Source organism: Glycine max, chromosome 11 (genome assembly GCF_000004515.6).
Source record: "Glycine max cultivar Williams 82 chromosome 11, Glycine_max_v4.0, whole genome shotgun sequence".
NCBI lineage: Eukaryota > Viridiplantae > Streptophyta > Magnoliopsida > Fabales > Fabaceae > Glycine > Glycine max.
Window position 1 is genome coordinate 15,514,044 of NC_038247.2, and position 18,301 is coordinate 15,532,344.

Here is an 18,301-nt window from a genome sequence, read left to right on the forward strand (position 1 = left end):
AGCAGGGATAAATTGTCTCTTCTTTTTTATATCAATTTAATAATATATGTAAATGCAATCATTCACATGTTGTCTATATTTATGCTGCTGATGTAGTTTCTGACAGCAAATAGTGTACTCGCCGTTAATATCCACAAATATGTCTATCTTTTGCATAACTCTACTCAAGAACTAATGTTTGGTTTGCATCCTCTCCCAACAAGTGATTCAAACAAAAGAAGATAGCTTCTTTGAACTTGTATCTTAACATGATCAAGACGAACATTCTCAAACAGTATAAAAAAATGCCACAGGTGCATGAAAAAAATAAGTGTATTCCAAGGAACACTTAATTCTATGCAAAAAGACTAGCTTCTATGAGGGTGTGCTATGTGCTGGTAAAGTTAGGAGTAAGATTTGGAGAAATCCATCTAGACTAATTGAGCACACAATTATTAGAGTGCACTTAAAGATCCATATCAATGACATATGAGATTATGAAATTTGAATTAGGCCCCATAGAACAAGCATGACAGCAAACAAAACAGAACATACTTGCTATGATGCTATTGATTCCCCTTTGTATTTGTGGGGATTGGTAGGAACATGAGACTATTAAGAAACATTTGAGCAACATCAGGATTCATGATCAACTGAAACATAACATGACAATCATATATCACTGACCCCACTAAGATTATGTCTGTCACCCTGCACAATTACATAATACAAAAGACTATCTCAAGAGCAAGAGAAAGCAAACAAAGATATCTCAGCATACAATGAGGATCAACAGTATTTACCTCTGTGTGAACTTAATGGGCGTCTCTCCTGGCTTCAGATTTTGTGGCTCCAACCACCAAACATCACAAACAACTGCCCAGGATGTCATTAGCCGCTACATATGCATAGTGAATGATTGCCTGCAAAAGCATGAAATGCAACGTGTCTATCACAGCAATAAACAGTGTTTGAGAAACATTTAGCATGACAAGCATGTCCTTATTACTTTCGACTATTCAAAAAAGCATTTACAAAAATCTTATTGTACTTGATTGCAACTAGGCAAACTGTGCAGTCAAGTTCAAATGCACCGTAAACACCATTAAAAATGAGAAAGCTAAGGTTGAATACAAGTTTCCAGAGTACAGGAACAAGAATATAAGTTAGCTGGTTGAAAATAAAAGAATAAAAAATCTACTCCACAAATAAGATAGCAGAACATAAGCATTTTACATTGAAGCAATTGCAAATAACTCACATACCTTCTTGAGCATGACTCTATAGTGGATTTGAAATCCTCACTATGTTCAGAAAGTTGATAGACTTGTCTAATCTCTCTTTGTACCTCCCTTTTAAGAGACCTAACTCTGTCATAACATCTACTCTCAGCAACAACAAGAATGAAGTATAAATAGTTAAAGTGCTATGCTTGCAAGGACACAAATCTAGATAAGGAAATATAAGTTGCAGGGACACAAAACCAGTTGCTCATATTAAAAGTAGATCCAAAACCACCAAAATAATTATAAGAGTAACAACCTAAAATTATTGAACAATATCAGTCACTTTAGTCCATATTATTGTAATTTGAGGAATTAAAATAACCATGTTTGCTAATATAACGGAAAAAAAATAATCTGACAATCAACATGAAAGATTCAAACAACCTCCAAAGTAGACTGTATTGTTGTGCAATCATTGCAACAAAGCCAATTACCTTCTGCCAGTTGCATGTCTGGAGTATGTAGTTAAATAGGAAGCTGCACTATCAAGATATAAAGAATTGAATGCCTTCCATTGTGGACTATCAGCAGGATGTCGTAGCAATTCATCAATTTTTTGACCTTCAGCATGCCACATCAACTATTTTGCATCATGTCCATTAGCAAAAAATCGCCTAAACCATGATTTTGTTGGAAGATACCAACAAACCTTTGTTGAACGACTATTCTCTACTGTTACAACATCACTTGTTTCATGGTTGTTGACCTTGTTGCAGGATACACCACATGTTGGGCATGTGCGCAATTCTGTAAACTAATTTCTATACAATATGCAATCATTTGGACATGCATGGATTTTCTGGTACTCCATTCCCACTGGACATAAGATCTTCTTGGCCTCGTATTGACTCTTGGGCAACGTGTTATCTTCAGGAAGCAATTTCTTCAATAGCAGAAGCAATTCAGTAAAGCTTTTGTCACTCCAACCAAATCATGCCTTCAAGTTGACCAAAGTTAACACCGTAGACAACCTTGTGAAAGCTGTGCACCCAGAATACAAAGGAATCTTTGAATCAATCTCTATTTTCTCATTCAAAGGTGCATGCGCTTGTTGAGAACCATCCTAGCCTAGGTCGCGAATCATGTCTTCTATACGACAACCCCTATCTACCTCGACTGACTCAGTGTGAGAGACTGATGCATTGTTTGGCAATTCACCATACCATATCCACTTTGTGTAAGTTGGAATGATCCCGTGACATATTAGATGTGACCTTATTTCATTTAGCGACTGATGTCTACCATTGGCACATTTCACACAAGGATAGAAATATTTCCCGCGCAAGCTGGGGGCATGCATTTCAATAAATTGGAGGAATTGTTCCACCCCATTCCCATAGTCATCACTAATGTGTGATGCTTTCATCCAACTTCGATCCATCTTTTTCGTTTGTTGCACGACTTTATGAAGTTATCTAACATGCATGTAAACCTCACTTTTTTAAGTAAAGGTGTGGCCCTAACCCATGTAGGAAAAAAAATTAATAGTAGATTGAATACTACAAGTTAATTTTCTTTTCTAAATTTATCAAAATTTCGGTAGCATTTCGCCTAAGTCCCCAAGTACATGACATGAAAGCGGTGGCATATTATCATCCACCACATTCAAGTATGCACTCGGAGAACAAAGGGAAATGAACTATACAGAAATGTTGACAAATTTAAGAAAAGAAAATGAACTTATACGTAATAATCTACTATTAAAAATTAGTCTTCCCAAACTGTCCAAACGGACAATTCAAGATTCAATACATCGATTAATGCAAACTTTCCGTATTAATCGTTGTATAGAATCTCAAACGGGTTACTAAGGTTCACTCTCAATGATCATAATTGATTACATAATACATCACGTTATATATAAAGAAACATGTAGTTATCACTGTTGTGAGTCAAAGAAATACATACCTAAAAAATCCCAGTAAATAACAACAGGTACGACTGGGATTAGAGTAATGACTTTCCAAACACAGCAGTGTAGATTGAACTACTTAGTAGGTGGCACAATTTAGTAGATCCAACGTATTTGTGACAACGTACTACCTACAAACAAAACAAAAAATCTCACAGATTGAAAGACATTGGCAGTGCACATAGTTTAATTAAACTTCTGTGAAAAAAAAAGTGCAAAAATGGCCTGAAGTTATATGCTTGCAGAAAGATTTGGGGGGAGGGGGGGCTAGGGATGGGCTACACATGGCAGGAGCTTTATAGCACCATGTTGCACATGCACAACATTGAAATAAGGCTAGTGTCTAATTCAATTCAATATTTCAACTTCAAAAAGATACATCAATCAGAACTCAGAAGAGGGTAATGTCTCCAAAAGCAAAATTAAATTGCAAAGAAAAAAAAATAAAAAAATAAATTCAGAATTCAAGTAAGAGATAAATCTTATGTACCAAAACAGCCACCAACTCTCACATACTGTCAAAACATCCACCAAAATCCTACAACATAGAAAAAGAAAATTGGTATCAACAAAATTAGTATTTACCATAAAACTCTACAAACTCGCCAACAACCCAATGTTTTCTTAGCATTTGTGTAACAATCAACACCAAGTAAGTAGCTGTGACACCATCTCGGAGTTTGCCTAATTATTTGAACCCAACAACACTTGGTAGGACCATGCTCATGGGCTGCAAAAATATGAGATAAATAAATATTTCTTACAATAAGTCCTCCAATGGTCAAAACCACACATGTCTATACATTATTACAAACAACATGCATACTGTTAAAAGAAAGGAGACAATTGGAATTTTTCAGAGATACTCAAAGAATAAATTAATTTAATTCTCTAATTTTAAAAGTAACTCAGAGGGTTCTATAACAAATTAGCATGTCAGTTTTACCTGGCCAAAAATTGTAGCTTCTGCTTCTATTCTACCAACTCCCCATCCAACAACACCCAGGCCATCAATCATAGTTGTGTGTGAATCAGTTCCTGCCATTTGTGTTGAACACAACTCTACCAAGGTATTCTAAATTAATCTGCAAAATTAAAATCACAAAAGTTGATTCAGAAGACAAATTTGAATCACGGGATGAATTTTGTTTCCGTTGTATGTAAAATTAAAATTATTCTAAATATAAAAGTATCACCAACTCTATCACATACTGTCAAAACAACCACCAAAATCCTGCAACACAGAAAAAGAAAATTGGTATCAGCAAAATTAGTATTTACCATAAAACTCTACAAACTTGCCAACAACCCCATGCTTTCTTAGCATTTGTGTAACAATCAACACCAAGTCAGTAGCGGTGACACCATCTTAGAGTTTGCCTAATAATTTGAACCCAACAACACCTGGTAGGACCATGCTCATGGGCTGCAAAAATATGAGATAAATAAATATTTCTTACAATAAGTCCTCCAATGGTCAAAACTACACAGGTTTATACATTTTTACAAACAACATGCATACTGTTAAAAGAAATGAGACAATTGGAATTTTTTAGAGATACTTAGAGAATAAATTAATTTAATTCTCTAATTTTAAAAGTAACTCAGAGGGTTCTATAACAATTTAGCATGTTAATTTTACCTAGCCAAGCATTGCAACTTCTGCTTCTATTCCACTAACTCCCCATCCAGCAACACCCAGGCCATCAATGATAGTTGTGTCTGAATCAGTTCCTGTCATTTGTGTTGAACACAACTCTACCAAGATATTCTAAATTAACCTACAAAATTAAAATCACAAAACTTGATTCAGAAGACAAATTTGAATCACAGGAATATCGTAGACAACACCCTAGCATAGTCATGGTCACTTGACTTGAGTAATGATAATCATAATAATAATAATCATAATAATAATGATAATAATAATAATAATAATAATAATAATAATAAAAACCTGAAGTAATATTAGAATAAAAAATGAAAACCTGATTTTGCCAGGCAAATGTGGCGAGGCTGAGAAAGATCAGCGGCAAACGTCATTAACTCCTACGCCACACCATTTCAACACACGGCAATAAAAAAACACAAAAAAAAATAAATGTCAAATCAATAAATAGATAAAAATGACACTTTTATTCTTCAACACCGCCCTGTAAATCCTATTGTTGCAACCCTTGCATGGGCAAAGCGGTGTTACCGTCAGCACCGCCGTTGTGACTATAGCCTGTCCCAAAAATCAAACAACCAAAAAAAAGACAAAAAAAAACATAAAGACCGTTTGAATTAAATCAAAATAGAAGAACCTCTATCTTCATCTTAACTTCTCCGACAACCACCCTCTGAATTCTATTGTTGCAACCCTTGCATGGGCAAAGCGCTGTCACCTTCAGCACCGTCGTTGTTACTGTAGCCTATCCCAAAAATCAAACCACAAAAAATCAACAATAACTCTTGTAGCAAAAATGGCAAAAGATAATTAAAAAAAAAACAAAAAAAAAACAAAAGAGAAACAAAAAGAGATCAGCAACCACTCTTGTAACAAAAATGGCAGAAGATAATTTTATAAAAAAAAACCGAAAAAGAACAGAGTAGTAACCTCGAGTCGACGCACCTAAAACCTTTGGAAGCTAAAATACAACATTAAGCATATTTACAAAAATAATAAATGAAATGGACAAATCAGCAACAATTCTTATAACAAAAATGACACAAGATAATTTTCAAAAAAAAAAAAACAATAGAGGAGAAACAAAAAGCGAAGAAGAGAAGAAAAGAGGAGAAGACTGAGGAAGAGAAAGATGGAGAAAGAGAAAACGCAACACAAATGCAAGAGAGAGAAAGTTGTGGAATTAAGTAGAATTAAATGGGAAGTTTAAATTCACCAATCAGGAAGCGACATGTGGTGATGATAGTTCTGATTATTAAGTGAAATTAAATGAAAAGTTGAAATCCGTCAATCAGAAAGCGACATATGACAAAACAAAAAACAAAATAGTGCAAACAAAGGAAGAGACAAAATGACCAAAAAATCAAGAAAAATGTCACATGTCAATCATTCAGCCATGAGCACAATAGACATTTTGCTATACTCCATTTTTCTTATATAGATATAGATGTCATGTTTGTCTTGATGTGATTTTAATTTTTTTTCTTTAAAAAGGAATGTAATTTAAATAAATTTTTTTTTTTTTATCGTTTTAAGTAAATCATATATAATTTTAAAAAATGGAAATAAGTTTATATATCGTTTTAATTAAGTCATATGTCTAAATTAACAGGTAGCCCGTATCAATGAACTCATATTTTCTTTTATTCATCAAATTACTTTTTTTTATGTTCATATTGTTCATAAACTAGGACAAAAAAAATACTGTTATTTCTACCTAAGATGGACGAATTCAAGCATCGACTATAATTCTATAAAGATGTATAAATAAAATTGTCATTAATCAAGAACCAACTGAAAGAGGATTGGACTTTTAATATAGAAGCATTTCACTTCAGTTGTGTTACTTTATTTTTTATAGATATATTTTTATGGAAACTTTTTCCCCAATGAACTTTTATAGATATATTTTGTGTTAATTTAAGTATGTTTCAAACAACATTTGTCTGTTACTATTTATATTTTTGTTTATAAATAATTTTAAATTTCAAAAACTTATTACAATTTGAGATTTTTCAATTTTATATATTTGTTTAATTCTATGTATAACAATATACAAATTTAGAACAATAATTCAGTTAAACAAATAATTACTTTTATAAAATTTTTTAAGAAAACGATTTTAATTTGCGGAAAATTATATTTCACAAACATTTGTCTACAGACAGAGCTTGAATAAAACAAAAATAGAAGTGTGAACATTACTATTATTTTATGGAGTAAATATGTGATATGGTGACAAATTAGTTCATAAAATATGAAAAATATAAATTTAATGCTTAAATATGAAAAAAATATAATAAATTAATTCTACCAATAATTTAGTAATAAATTAATTTCTTGATAACTTAATATTAAATTAATCATAAAAAAATATAATTTATTAACAAATTATCTTATCATTAAATTTCTAATGTTAAAACCATTAATTTGTCAATAAATATTTTATTAAGATTAATTTGATATTTAAAGATTAATTTATTATTAAATTATTAGTAGTATCAATTTATCGCACTTTTCCTCTATAAACACTAAATTTGTATGTTTGTTTCAGGAATCAATTTATAACTGTATCGCACCTACTGAATATTTTATTTATCTTATTTTATTTTTTTTTATTCTAAAAAACAAGCCTTCGTGAGAGTGCAAGGGCGGAATAGAGTAAATCCAAACGGTGCCGTATTTGAACCGTCAACCTCAAGGGAAGGGTCTAAACTCTTAAGCGCCTCAACAACAAACACGACTCACACATTGCATCTGCTAACTCTCTCTCTCTGCGCTCTCCACTGAACCGAGTCTGGTAATTTTTTTCCTATTCTTTTATTATTTTCGATAGAAACTTTTTCAAATAATATTTGGACCGGATTTTCTAGCTCTCGCGAATCTGTGTCTATGAACTTTGTACAAAAAAATGCAATGCTCAAAGCTAGAATCACGAGATTTTCATTTCTCGTCTTTAATTAAAATAGCGCCATTTGTTGGAAAACTCGATGAGATTTGTATCAAATTATTGATGTTTCGGTGAAATGTTTCGGAATATGTGGAATTGAGCTCTGATTTTAGCGTGCCTTTGTTCTTAATTAATGTAAAATTAACCTTGCGAATCGTTGTGTTGTTTACAGAAAGAGGAGAAGATTTAACTAACTCCAATGGCTGCACGTGTGGCTGCAAGGTACGGATCCAGAAGGCTATTTAGCAGTGGTTCTGGGAAAATACTTAGCGAGGAGGAAAAAGCTGCAGAGAATGCTTACTTTAAGGTAACCTCGAAAGCTTGGTTTTATTGTGCTCTCGATTGAAAGTTTTAGTGTAATGTATTGCTATTAGAGCAAATTTGCGTGTTCAGAAGTTTTTCCTTTCTAATTTCCTTAGCATTATTTTTTTTTGCCTGTGGTGCAGTTGTTTGTGCTTGTTATGTTTGAGAATTGACTATTGAGATATTTATTTAAGTTTAGGGATGAGTATTGCGTAATTCGGATTTGCTTTGGTGTTCTAGGGGTTAAGAAGTTCTATATGAAGTATAAATTGGGCTATATTAGCTTTGGTATTGTTAGATATAAAATCATTTCGGTGATTTTTCCCAACGGTTTAACATTTTGGAATAATTGGTTTATGATATGGAATCAGAGCCTTTGTGACTAAGTGGTTAAATCTCAGCACAAGGTTGGGTAGACCTGTGCGTTGTCTATGCTTCAGGCCCAAAGAGCTTTTGTGAGAAGGGATATGTGATCTGAAACTATTTATGTGCTTTCACTCAACAACTTAAGCTTTTGGGATAGTTGCGGCATCCAGCATAGAAAGTATAGTGAGTTTTTATTGCAGACACAATATGCATAAAGTAGTCTTTACTAACATCATATTTCTTTATTCAAATATGATGTTAGTAAAGACTACTTTATGCATCCTCTGCACATGTTGAGGAACATTAAATTATTATTTTCTGAAGTGCATTGAGGTTTTTAAATGATTTTGTTTTGTTTTGGCCTTGACTAATCTATTGGAATTTTATGGATAGTCTTATCCAGTGTGTTAGGGCCATTCCTATTACCTTAGGTTTTAACTTCTAAGTTCTAACAGAAGGAAACAATTATTTGTTCACTTTTGTTCTCTGTTAATCTTAACGTCTTTGTGTACATGTTGGTCAAAATGTAAAGGTATAAATCCATTTCTTTTTCCCATCCACTCAATTATTGTAGAGAAGGGTGCTACCTCTTGTTTTTAGTGTTTGTCTACATTGGTAGAGGTTTGTGCTTGACAATAACATATATGTTGTTTACTTATTTTCTGTATTGCAGAAAGCTGAGCAAGAGAAGTTGGAGAAGCTTGCTCGCAAGGTTTGTTCTTGAATAATACTCTCTTCTTATTCTTTTTCAATCTGTTATGATTTCAGTGCAATATTTGATTAACTTCTTGAAAGCACTTAATTATTGGATCATCAAACCATTGTTCTGCATTTATTTTCTGATTGAGGATTCTTACCAGTTTTATGTTGTGGCAAATGAATGTAATGGATACATTCTGGGTTTTGTTTGTTCAATGATCTAACTCATCTAAGACTGATTTGTTTACCCATTTAAAAGCCATTACACATTTACACACAACAAAAAAACTCAAATATCAAAGGCCATCAATGCATATGCGATGCCCAACACCTATTTATTATTTTATTTTAAATTCAAATGTTAAGCTGTTATTTTGTATAAGGAAACTTGTAATTGGGTCTAGAACACATTTTCTATAAACAAGAAAATTTCACCACCCCTTTATTTGGAAATTTAGTATGCCCAACACCTATTTATTATTTTATTTTTAAATTCAAATGTTAAACTGTTATTTGGTATAAGGAAACTTGTAATTGGGTCTAGAACACATTTTCTATAAAAAGAAAAGTTCACCACCCCTTTGTTTGGAAATTTAGTTTCAGCATAATTATCACATCTTAGCATGAAAAGTATTCTGTGTACACAGATTATGATATCCTTGGCTCATGGCTGCACATTAAACACCCATAAAGAAATACTGTCAACATATTGAGTTAATCAGTGGAGTCCAAGAATGCACCAAGTTTACCATCTACCTTCTCATTTTTACATGATAGATCATTTCCCATGAGATAAGATAGTAAGAATGGTGGTTCATCTTGCAACATTTTAGAATCAAGTCCATAATTAATTTACTGTCTGTATCAGTGTTTCTTCAGAAACAAATGCTTACAAGTCCTAACACATCCTGCTATGGTTATGAAACTTGATTACTATTTGTCTGTGCCCAAAGATTGCTTTCATCTAGCATGCAGATTGTATGAATCAATGAAATATTATTCTATGTAAGGTGACCTAAGGAGAGAGAAATGACATTTTTTTCATCAATTGGTGCTTGCTAAAATGATAAATTGGGCTATTATGGTAGTAGCTTCTTGGCAAAATTAACAGAAAAAATAAATTGAACTAAAAATTTGATTCATTTCCTCTCTTAAGTACTAAAAACAACAAAGTCCAATTTATCATTATTTATTTACATAACCCTTCTGCTTTACTATCGATCAAGTGTTTCACTTACCTTTTTTTTCAACTAACCTATGGGTTGGATATTTTGTAAGGTTAAAATGAAAGTCCATTCCATTTTTATCCCACTCATGTCTCTAACATAAGGACAATAACTCTACAATGTTGATTTTACTTGATTTCCTGTCACTTTCCCGTGGGTGTAACTTTCTGTTTCTGTAACTTGTTTGCAAGAAATTGTTCTACCGTTGTGTATGCATTTTGCTTGTCTCAGTATCGGCTTTGAACTTAATGGTAACTATATACTCTAATTCAGGGTCCTCAATCAGAAGCAGTCTCGGGGGGTTCAGTAACTGATGCCAAACCAAGTAGCTCAGGACATACTGGAACATCAGTTGACAGAGTTTCAACTGACAAGTACCGGAATTATGCAGTTGTAGCTGGTACTGTAACAATGCTTGGGGCTTTGGGGTGGTACCTTAAAGGCACTGCAAAGAAGCCAGAAGTGCAGGATTGAACCTTTCAGGGGTGCATGTTCTCCATTTTGGTATTGGTTGCAGCGGTTGCACAAAAATAAATGACCACACTACTAACTCTGTTTTCATTCCATGTTACTATTATCATGAATTACTCCTTTAATGTTTCATGATTTACATGTTATCGATATATTCTCGGTGCTACTTAGCATGACGAGCATCAAAATTTGTTTTCACTAATCACTATTCGTTCAAATGAATCAACTGCATCTGCACGTGATGATCACTTGCATTTGCCCATTAGCAGGGTGAGATTGTATGTTGCCGGAACTTGAATTAGCGTATGAATGAAATGCCAATAGAGAAGGAAATATTTGGAATAGACCACATCTTGACCCGTCATGGTTGTCTCATTTCAATATCAACTCTCAAGTAAAATGTGCCATTTAGTAGGGGTATGGATAAAAATCAATTTTTCTTATGTAAGCCGTAGAAACTTGAGCATGTAGGCGGTGATACGAGCATGGCTGTAGTACCAATAAATTGAAAACATTAAATAATAAAATAGACATTATAATGATTAATGAAGGGAGATGTGAATGACTGCTGGGGGATTACAAATTGAGAATTGAAAAGCGGGGAAAGTTGAGGCCTGGTTTCGAGTTTTAGGTTTTTGTTTACAAATGTATTTTCCAAAACAAATGGTGTTTAACAAAAATGAAATTAAAATGATTTTTAATTTATTTTCAAAACATTTTACACTTATTTTTAAGATAAAAAATTTTTGAATTTGATTTTTATACATTTGACAATTGTTATTTTTGCTGTTGTCACTTCATCATTGACAACCATTATAATTATAGTTGATATTTTTGTACATCTCTTGAAAAGGAAAATCATTGAAAGTGGACCAGCGACCACGAAGCAGTAAACCGCACGTGCTGAGGTCGTTATCGTAAAATCCCATTGGTCTGAGTTCTTATCCTCATCCTTCCCTCTCCTTTCTCCGTTCTGCAGTATTCAGTGTATCTCCATCATCACTCACACCTCGTTGACTGAATCGCGATGGACAACAAAAAGTCAAAATGGAGTTGGAGTTCAGCAATAATCGGAGCAGCATCCGCAGTGGCAGCATCAGCCCTAATATCCGCGAAACCCAAGGACCCAACATTTCACCTCATTTCCATAAACTTCACCTCTTTAAAACTCAATTTCCCTCTCTTAGACGCAGAGGTTCTCCTCACGGTCCACGTCACCAACCCTAATATCGCCCCCATCCACTACTCCTCCACTTCCATGTCCATCTTCTACCAAGGTTCTCTTCTCGGCTCGGCTCAGGTTCAAGCCGGCTCCCAGCCGCCCCGCTCCTGCCAGCTCCTCCGCCTCCCCGCACGCCTCCACGCGCTCGAGCTCGCTCACCACGCCACGCGCTTCCTCCACGACGTCGCGCGCCGCGAGATGTTCCTCGACGCCGCGGTTGATATCGCCGGCACCGCCAGGGTCATGTGGTGGGACCATAACTTCAAGGTCCACGTGGACAGCCACGTCACCGTCGATCCCGTGTTTCTCGACGTCATTGATCAGGAAAACACCTCCGAGCTTGAAGTATTCACCGCAGCGGCGTTGGGGAGTGAGCAATGAGGTGGATAGATATGTTAAGCACTGGGAAGTAGGAATTACTAATTGGAATTGTTGTGTTTTGCAATGGAATTCGAGTTTTTAGTTGATGTTTCATGCTTTCAAGTTTCAACAAATAATCTTCAAACATGTTATTATATTATTATCACTTAAGTCCCTTGACTCGGGACCAAAATGATAAAAAAAAAAAGTTAACTTTAAGAAATTAAACGAAACCTTAAAAAAGTTTTTATTCTCTCTCTCTCTCTTTTAATTATGTTAATCTATAGTATTATTTTTAATTGGGATAACTTTGCAGGTGGTATTGTGTGATTAGACTTTTATATATTTTGATAACTAAATAGGAAGTTAAAATGAGATTTGAGTTCTCACATGAACTAAAATCAACTCATCTCAACTTTTAGAGAAGATAAATGAGATAGCTTGTATAAATGTTAAGCTAATAAATTAATTTTTGCTTATGAAAGAAACTCAATTAATTGTATCTTTTTATTTTCCTATTCTTTAAGTATTTGTGAAGAAATTTACCCAAACAAACCCTTGACAAGAAAAACTGGAAGCAGAGTAACTAAAGCAAAATTTTGAGTAGAAGATGATTAAAGGTTGATAGGGGGTGTGGTGGGGGGTGGGGGAATAGAGCTTGAGATGAAGGGTATGTTAGTATGATGCGTTTTTTATGCAGATTCAATATTTTATATGCTTCTGAAACCATTGCTTTTAGTTACTTTTGAAGGGCATGTTAGTATGCATTGTTAATGTTAACATGAAAATAATAGCTTTTGAATTTGATCCATACGGATTGCCTTAGGTTCTATCTGCTAACATAAGGATACAATTATTTTTCACTGTTGAGCTCTGTTAATCTTCAATTTTAGTCTACCTCACTTACCTAGTAAATAGATTGTTGTTTAACTTCGATATCTTCTTGTACTGTTGATGAAACTATAAAAGAAAGTATACATCCATATTTTTTTGCCAATTCTCTCAATTACTGTAGAGAGAGATGCTAGCTTTTGTTGGTACTGTTTATCTACATCAGTAGAGGTTCGTGCTCGATGATGGCAAAAGAAGCTGGAGAAGCTTGCTCACAAGGCATGCCCTTGAATTTTACTCTTTTGGTATTCTTTTTAATCTCTTTGATTTAAGTATAATATGTGATGAAGTTCTTGAAAGTTGAAAGTACTTAATTGATGGGTCATCCAAGCATTGCTCTGCATTTATTTTCTGATCGAGAATTTTTACCAGTTTTATGTGGTGTCACATGGACGGATGGATGCATTATGGGTTGGGTTTGTTCAATTATCTAGGACCGACTTGTTTACCCTTGTAAAATCCATTACACAAAAAAAGAACTTTAAAATGCTAAAGACTATCAATACATATATTCCCAACCTATTTATTATTTTACTTCTGAATTACAATAAACTATTATGGAAAACAATGATAAATTTTACCTTGAGGAAACTTGTAATAGGGTCTAGAACACGGTTATAGAAAGCTGGTCGATTAAGTGGTTTGTTGGTTAGGAGTAACTTATCCAACCACAATCGCCTAGTTTTGAAACCAGTGCAAGCAGAGGAAGAACACTCTATAAAAAAGAAAAATTCACCAACTGTTTGAGTGTGTTTAGTAAGGCACTTTATTATAAGCTATTTTGACTGCCTTATAAGCTAGTTTGACCCAAAATTTTGCCTATAATAGATTTAGCACAAATTATCATATCTTAGCGTTAAGAGTATACCGTATACACAGATTGCGGATATCCCTGGCTGCTCATTAAACACCCATAAAGAAATACTGTCAACATATTAGTCAACAAATATAGAGTCTGATATAATAACAAGTTTACCATTCACCATCTCATTTTTACATGGTAGTATAGACCCTTTCCCAAAAGATAAGATGAATGTTGGTTGACTATTTTTACATGGTAGTATAGACCCTTTCCCAAAAGATAAGATGAATGTTGGTTGACTATCTTGCAACATTTTACAATCAAGTCCACAATTAATCTGTTGTCTGTATCTTCAGAAACACATGCTTACAAGTGCTAATACTACTATGGTTATGGAACTTGATTATTATTTGCCAGTGCCGAAGTATGCTTGCATCGTTTATGCAGGTTGCATGAGTCAATGAAATCTGATTCTAGGTAAGGTGACACAATGAGATAGGAAACATATTTTGTGACAATTGATGTGGTTGGTAAAATGGAAACTTGAAAAAATGGGCTAAATGACAAATATTTTCTTAGCAGAAATTAACAGAGAAAAATGTGGAGAAAAAAACTTGTATTACCATCTAGCAGTTTCAATTACCTTGTTTTTTTCAGCTTTGTTTGGGGTAAAATACTTTTTAGGTTATACTGAAAGTCCATTGCATTTTAGTTGTTCTTTCTCCGTGCGTGAATTTGTTTGTCTATAATTTATAAATGTATGCTTTGAACCTAATGGTAACTATATTCTCTAATTTAGGGTCCTCAACCAGAAGTAAAGCAAAATGCTGGCTCAGGGGCTTCAGTAACTGATGCCAAAACAAGTAGTTGAGCACATACAGGTATATCAGCTGACAAAGTTTCAACTGCAAAGAAGCTAGAAGATTGAACATTTCAGCATTGCATGTTCTCTATTTTGGTTTTGGTTGTAGCAGTCACACAAAAACATATGTATTGTTGTATCAGTTACGTTCTTTACGTGCAACTAATGTGAAAATCAGAAGTTAGAATTACAAACTTATATGCTAATTGTGAAATGATGTGATCTTGTTGGAACCAAATTAATGCAAATTCAAACACACGTTAAGATGATAGTTTTAATTCCAAAAAAAAAAAGAAGAAAAGTCTTAAAATATGGTAAATTAAAACTATCTTGGAATTAGGATAGAATCTGTAAAATACAAACCCAATGCAAGTAAACAAGATGAACCTGCATCATTTGTGTGGATGGCAATAGAGTGGAAGTGGGACAACAAATGGATATAGGATTCCAATTCTCTCTCCAGTCCCCACTCCCCCAATATTGGAGGACACAAGTTTTACGTAAAAGTTAAAACTAAATATATATACAGACAATTGAGTAGAAAGTGATATCAGTAATATTATATAGCTATAGGATGGGTCTACTAATAATCCTAAGAACCGTAAAAAATTTGTTTTCCTAAATATAATTTTATTTGATAATAATATTTTTTAATTTTGGTAGAATTAATCTATTCAATAACTCTTGCATATTATAAATAACAATTCAGTCTTAGAGCACCAATGAATAATTGCTTGTTGGCAAAGTCTACGAATACATTAGAGGTGTCAAGCCTACTGTTAGTTGATGTTCTGTTATATGAAACCCGGCAATCCCCCCTAAGATGTCTTTCATTTTGTGGCTTGCTAAAAGGAATCGGCTGCTTACTCTTGACAAAGTTACTTTTTTGAACAAGAATTCCTGCTGCCCTTTATGTTCAAATGAGCCTGAGTCAAATGCTTATTTGTTCTTTTCTTGCAGGAAATCTCTCCAAGTTTGGGCTCACATTCGTGATTTGGCTCCTTTCTGCAGGCGTTTCACTTCTTTACAATGCATCACTGACTCATTAGGGGGAGATCCACATCAGGTGTTCAAGGAAAATTACGTTGTCTGGCTATAGCAATTACAGTCTACTGCATTTGACTGTCTAGGAACAAGCTGATTTTCGCACCTGTTGCATTTGTTTTAGCATCTTGATATAGGTCTTCTTGTATTAGGGAGATTTTTGATTTTCTTTAAATGCGAAATATGCCTCGTTTATTATTATATCATTTTGGGTTTAATATAATTTACATTTTTTCCCAACAATTCAGTCATTGAATTAAAAGTTCTTGAATAGATTAAGTCTATATTTTCTTTATAAAAAATGAATTAATACTTCTTTAAATAAATTCAAATTAATGTATAATATATTTTTAAAAAATAAATAACTATAAGATGTAGACACTCAAAATTAAATGTTTAATTTCCAGGAATCGTTGAATCATTGTTAGTGATGTATAAGACACTAATTATAAACATTTTATCACTACTTGGCTTAAAGCAATCTTTCCATCTTTTTCTAGTTGTAAACACTCAAAAATAGATGTTTTCACAGAAATAATTGTTTGTGATGTATAACAAAAATAGCATATGTAATAGTATATCATACATTATCATTATATATTAGGAAGAAAACAAAATACACGAATATATAAAATTTCCAATTACTTATTTCATCCACAAATGCCCTAGACATCATCTTCAATATTTACTAGATATCTATAGCACTCTCATCATCATTTTCTTTTCCCATATGTTCTTCTCCCACTACACTTTCTACTTCATCATAATCCTCTTCTTCTTCTTGGTTGCAACAGTCACCGTCGTCATCATCCTGATCAGGCTGCACAAAGTGAAGCTTCAACCTCCCATCTTCCCTATGAGCATGCAAGAACTCCTGAATGGGTATCCTCACTTCCTTAAGAACAAACCTCCCATTGTCCCTATAAGACATGAAGCTAACACAAGGCTTCCCACTCCTCCCTATGCTGGAAATCGGAGGAGGGTATTCCACCCCATCATTCTTCTTCTTATTATTAACCCTAATTGACGACCTCGTCCTCCATTCACACCAATCTTCCAACCCTAAACTCTTTTTGTTTTCATAACATTCGTTCTCTCTCTCATCACTATTTACCTCGTTATTCTTGCGGTCTTCAACATCATCGGAGCTCTCAAAGCCAAGCCCTTCAGTGCACAGATGCATGTTTTTGTGTTGTGTTGTTGTTGTTGGAGTGGTGTTTGAAACATATTCGTTGTTGTTGTTGTGGTGGTGGTGGTGGTTTTCCTTGAAATGGAGTTCACCAAATATCTCGGTGAAGGAGTGGATGGATTTCACGGGTGGTTTGATTCGAATCCCTGAGAGGGATTCGAGGAGGCTAGGGTTTTCTGGCAATGAAGGGTTTTCAAAGATATGTTGAAGGCTTCCACTCACTGACATGGCTTAGTTAATAGGGTTTGATGTTAATCAATTTCTTGAGAAAACGGCACACAAAAAGAAGAAGGAAGATAGAAAGAAATTAAGTGTATATATATGTATATTATAAATTGTTGAGGTTCTGGTGATGATTGAGTACGAGAGAAAAAGGAGGCATGAAACTGCACAACAAAAAAATCAAGGGGAATATGCTGTATTATTGTTACCTATCTAGGTGTGATTTTTCGTATCTTTTAATTTTATCCGATGATGTGGGCATACATATGAATGGGTGGCTATAGAAGTGCATAGACTTTTTGTTGTTAAGCTTCCACACTAGTATCCTTTAATTTTAGGGTATATTTTTTTATACGTGTATATGAAGAAAAATGAAAGATATCAATAATTGTATGCTATATCATACCGTTTAATTTTTTTTTATGTACAAATGATTAAAAAATGATTTTTTTAGAATAGGTTTTGAAAAGATATTTGATTCGATATCGTTAGTTTGTTATGTTATTGATTTTAAATTTAATTTAAATCTTTATTATCTTTGGAATTAGGGGTGCACCAAAAAGAAAAAATTAAAGAAGAATACAAAAAACAATCTTTTTAAAGAAGATAATTAGGGGTGTATTAGATTAAGATTTCAAAAGATTTTTTTAAAAAAATATTGTGGTATTCAATTAAAAATTGTAAATAATATAAATAAGTTGTATGATATTTAATTAAAGTTTTTAAGATTTTTTAAAGAAGACAACAAAATTTAGTGTTATTCAATTATAATTTTTGTATAACTTATAAAAATCATTTGGTATTAAAAATATATAAATTTTAATGGATTATTTTTTTAGAAAGGATTT

At 33.5% G+C, this 18,301-nt stretch overlaps 3 protein-coding genes across 4 annotated transcripts; 2 read left to right on the forward strand and 1 right to left on the reverse strand.

Annotated features, from left to right (window-relative positions):
• Window positions 1-7,470: 7,470 nt before the first annotated feature.
• LOC100782407 (uncharacterized protein At2g27730, mitochondrial) lies at window positions 7,471-11,049 on the forward strand. The gene is made up of 4 exons (XM_003538061.4): window positions 7,471-7,646; window positions 7,969-8,103; window positions 9,139-9,177; window positions 10,664-11,049. Exons 2-4 carry the CDS (start codon window positions 7,996-7,998, stop codon window positions 10,862-10,864), a joined length of 348 nt encoding a protein of 115 aa, XP_003538109.1. The 5' UTR covers window positions 7,471-7,646; window positions 7,969-7,995; the 3' UTR covers window positions 10,865-11,049.
• A 560-nt stretch (window positions 11,050-11,609) lies between these two features.
• On the forward strand, window positions 11,610-15,196 carry LOC100782945 (uncharacterized). Of its 2 annotated transcripts, none has more exons than XM_014764121.3 (2): window positions 11,610-13,579; window positions 14,936-15,196. In XM_014764121.3, exon 1 carries the CDS (start codon window positions 11,889-11,891, stop codon window positions 12,462-12,464), a length of 576 nt encoding a protein of 191 aa, XP_014619607.1. In that variant the 5' UTR covers window positions 11,610-11,888; the 3' UTR covers window positions 12,465-13,579; window positions 14,936-15,196. The 2 variants fall into 2 exon arrangements, with proteins under 2 accessions (XP_014619607.1, XP_040862926.1); XM_041006992.1 differs by having other exon boundaries at window positions 11,610-13,553.
• A 1,534-nt stretch (window positions 15,197-16,730) lies between these two features.
• On the reverse strand, window positions 16,731-17,459 carry LOC100779724 (protein FAF-like, chloroplastic). The gene has a single exon (XM_003539114.4). The coding sequence runs from the start codon at window positions 17,457-17,459 to the stop codon at window positions 16,731-16,733; it is 729 nt and encodes a 242-aa protein (XP_003539162.1).
• Between the last annotated feature and the right edge of the window lie 842 nt (window positions 17,460-18,301).

Bases quoted from the DNA above. Each gene is read 5' to 3' on its own strand.
- LOC100782407 (XM_003538061.4), top strand. From the start codon at position 7,996: ATGGCTGCACGTGTGGCTGCAAGGTACGGATCCAGAAGGCTATTTAGC. The intron at 8,104-9,138 runs GTAACCTCGAAA...TCTGTATTGCAG, and splicing joins CAGAGAATGCTTACTTTAAG to AAAGCTGAGCAAGAGAAGTT. The intron at 9,178-10,663 runs GTTTGTTCTTGA...ACTCTAATTCAG, and splicing joins TGGAGAAGCTTGCTCGCAAG to GGTCCTCAATCAGAAGCAGT.
- LOC100782945 (XM_014764121.3), top strand. From the start codon at position 11,889: ATGGACAACAAAAAGTCAAAATGGAGTTGGAGTTCAGCAATAATCGGA.
- LOC100779724 (XM_003539114.4), bottom strand. From the start codon at position 17,459: ATGTCAGTGAGTGGAAGCCTTCAACATATCTTTGAAAACCCTTCATTG.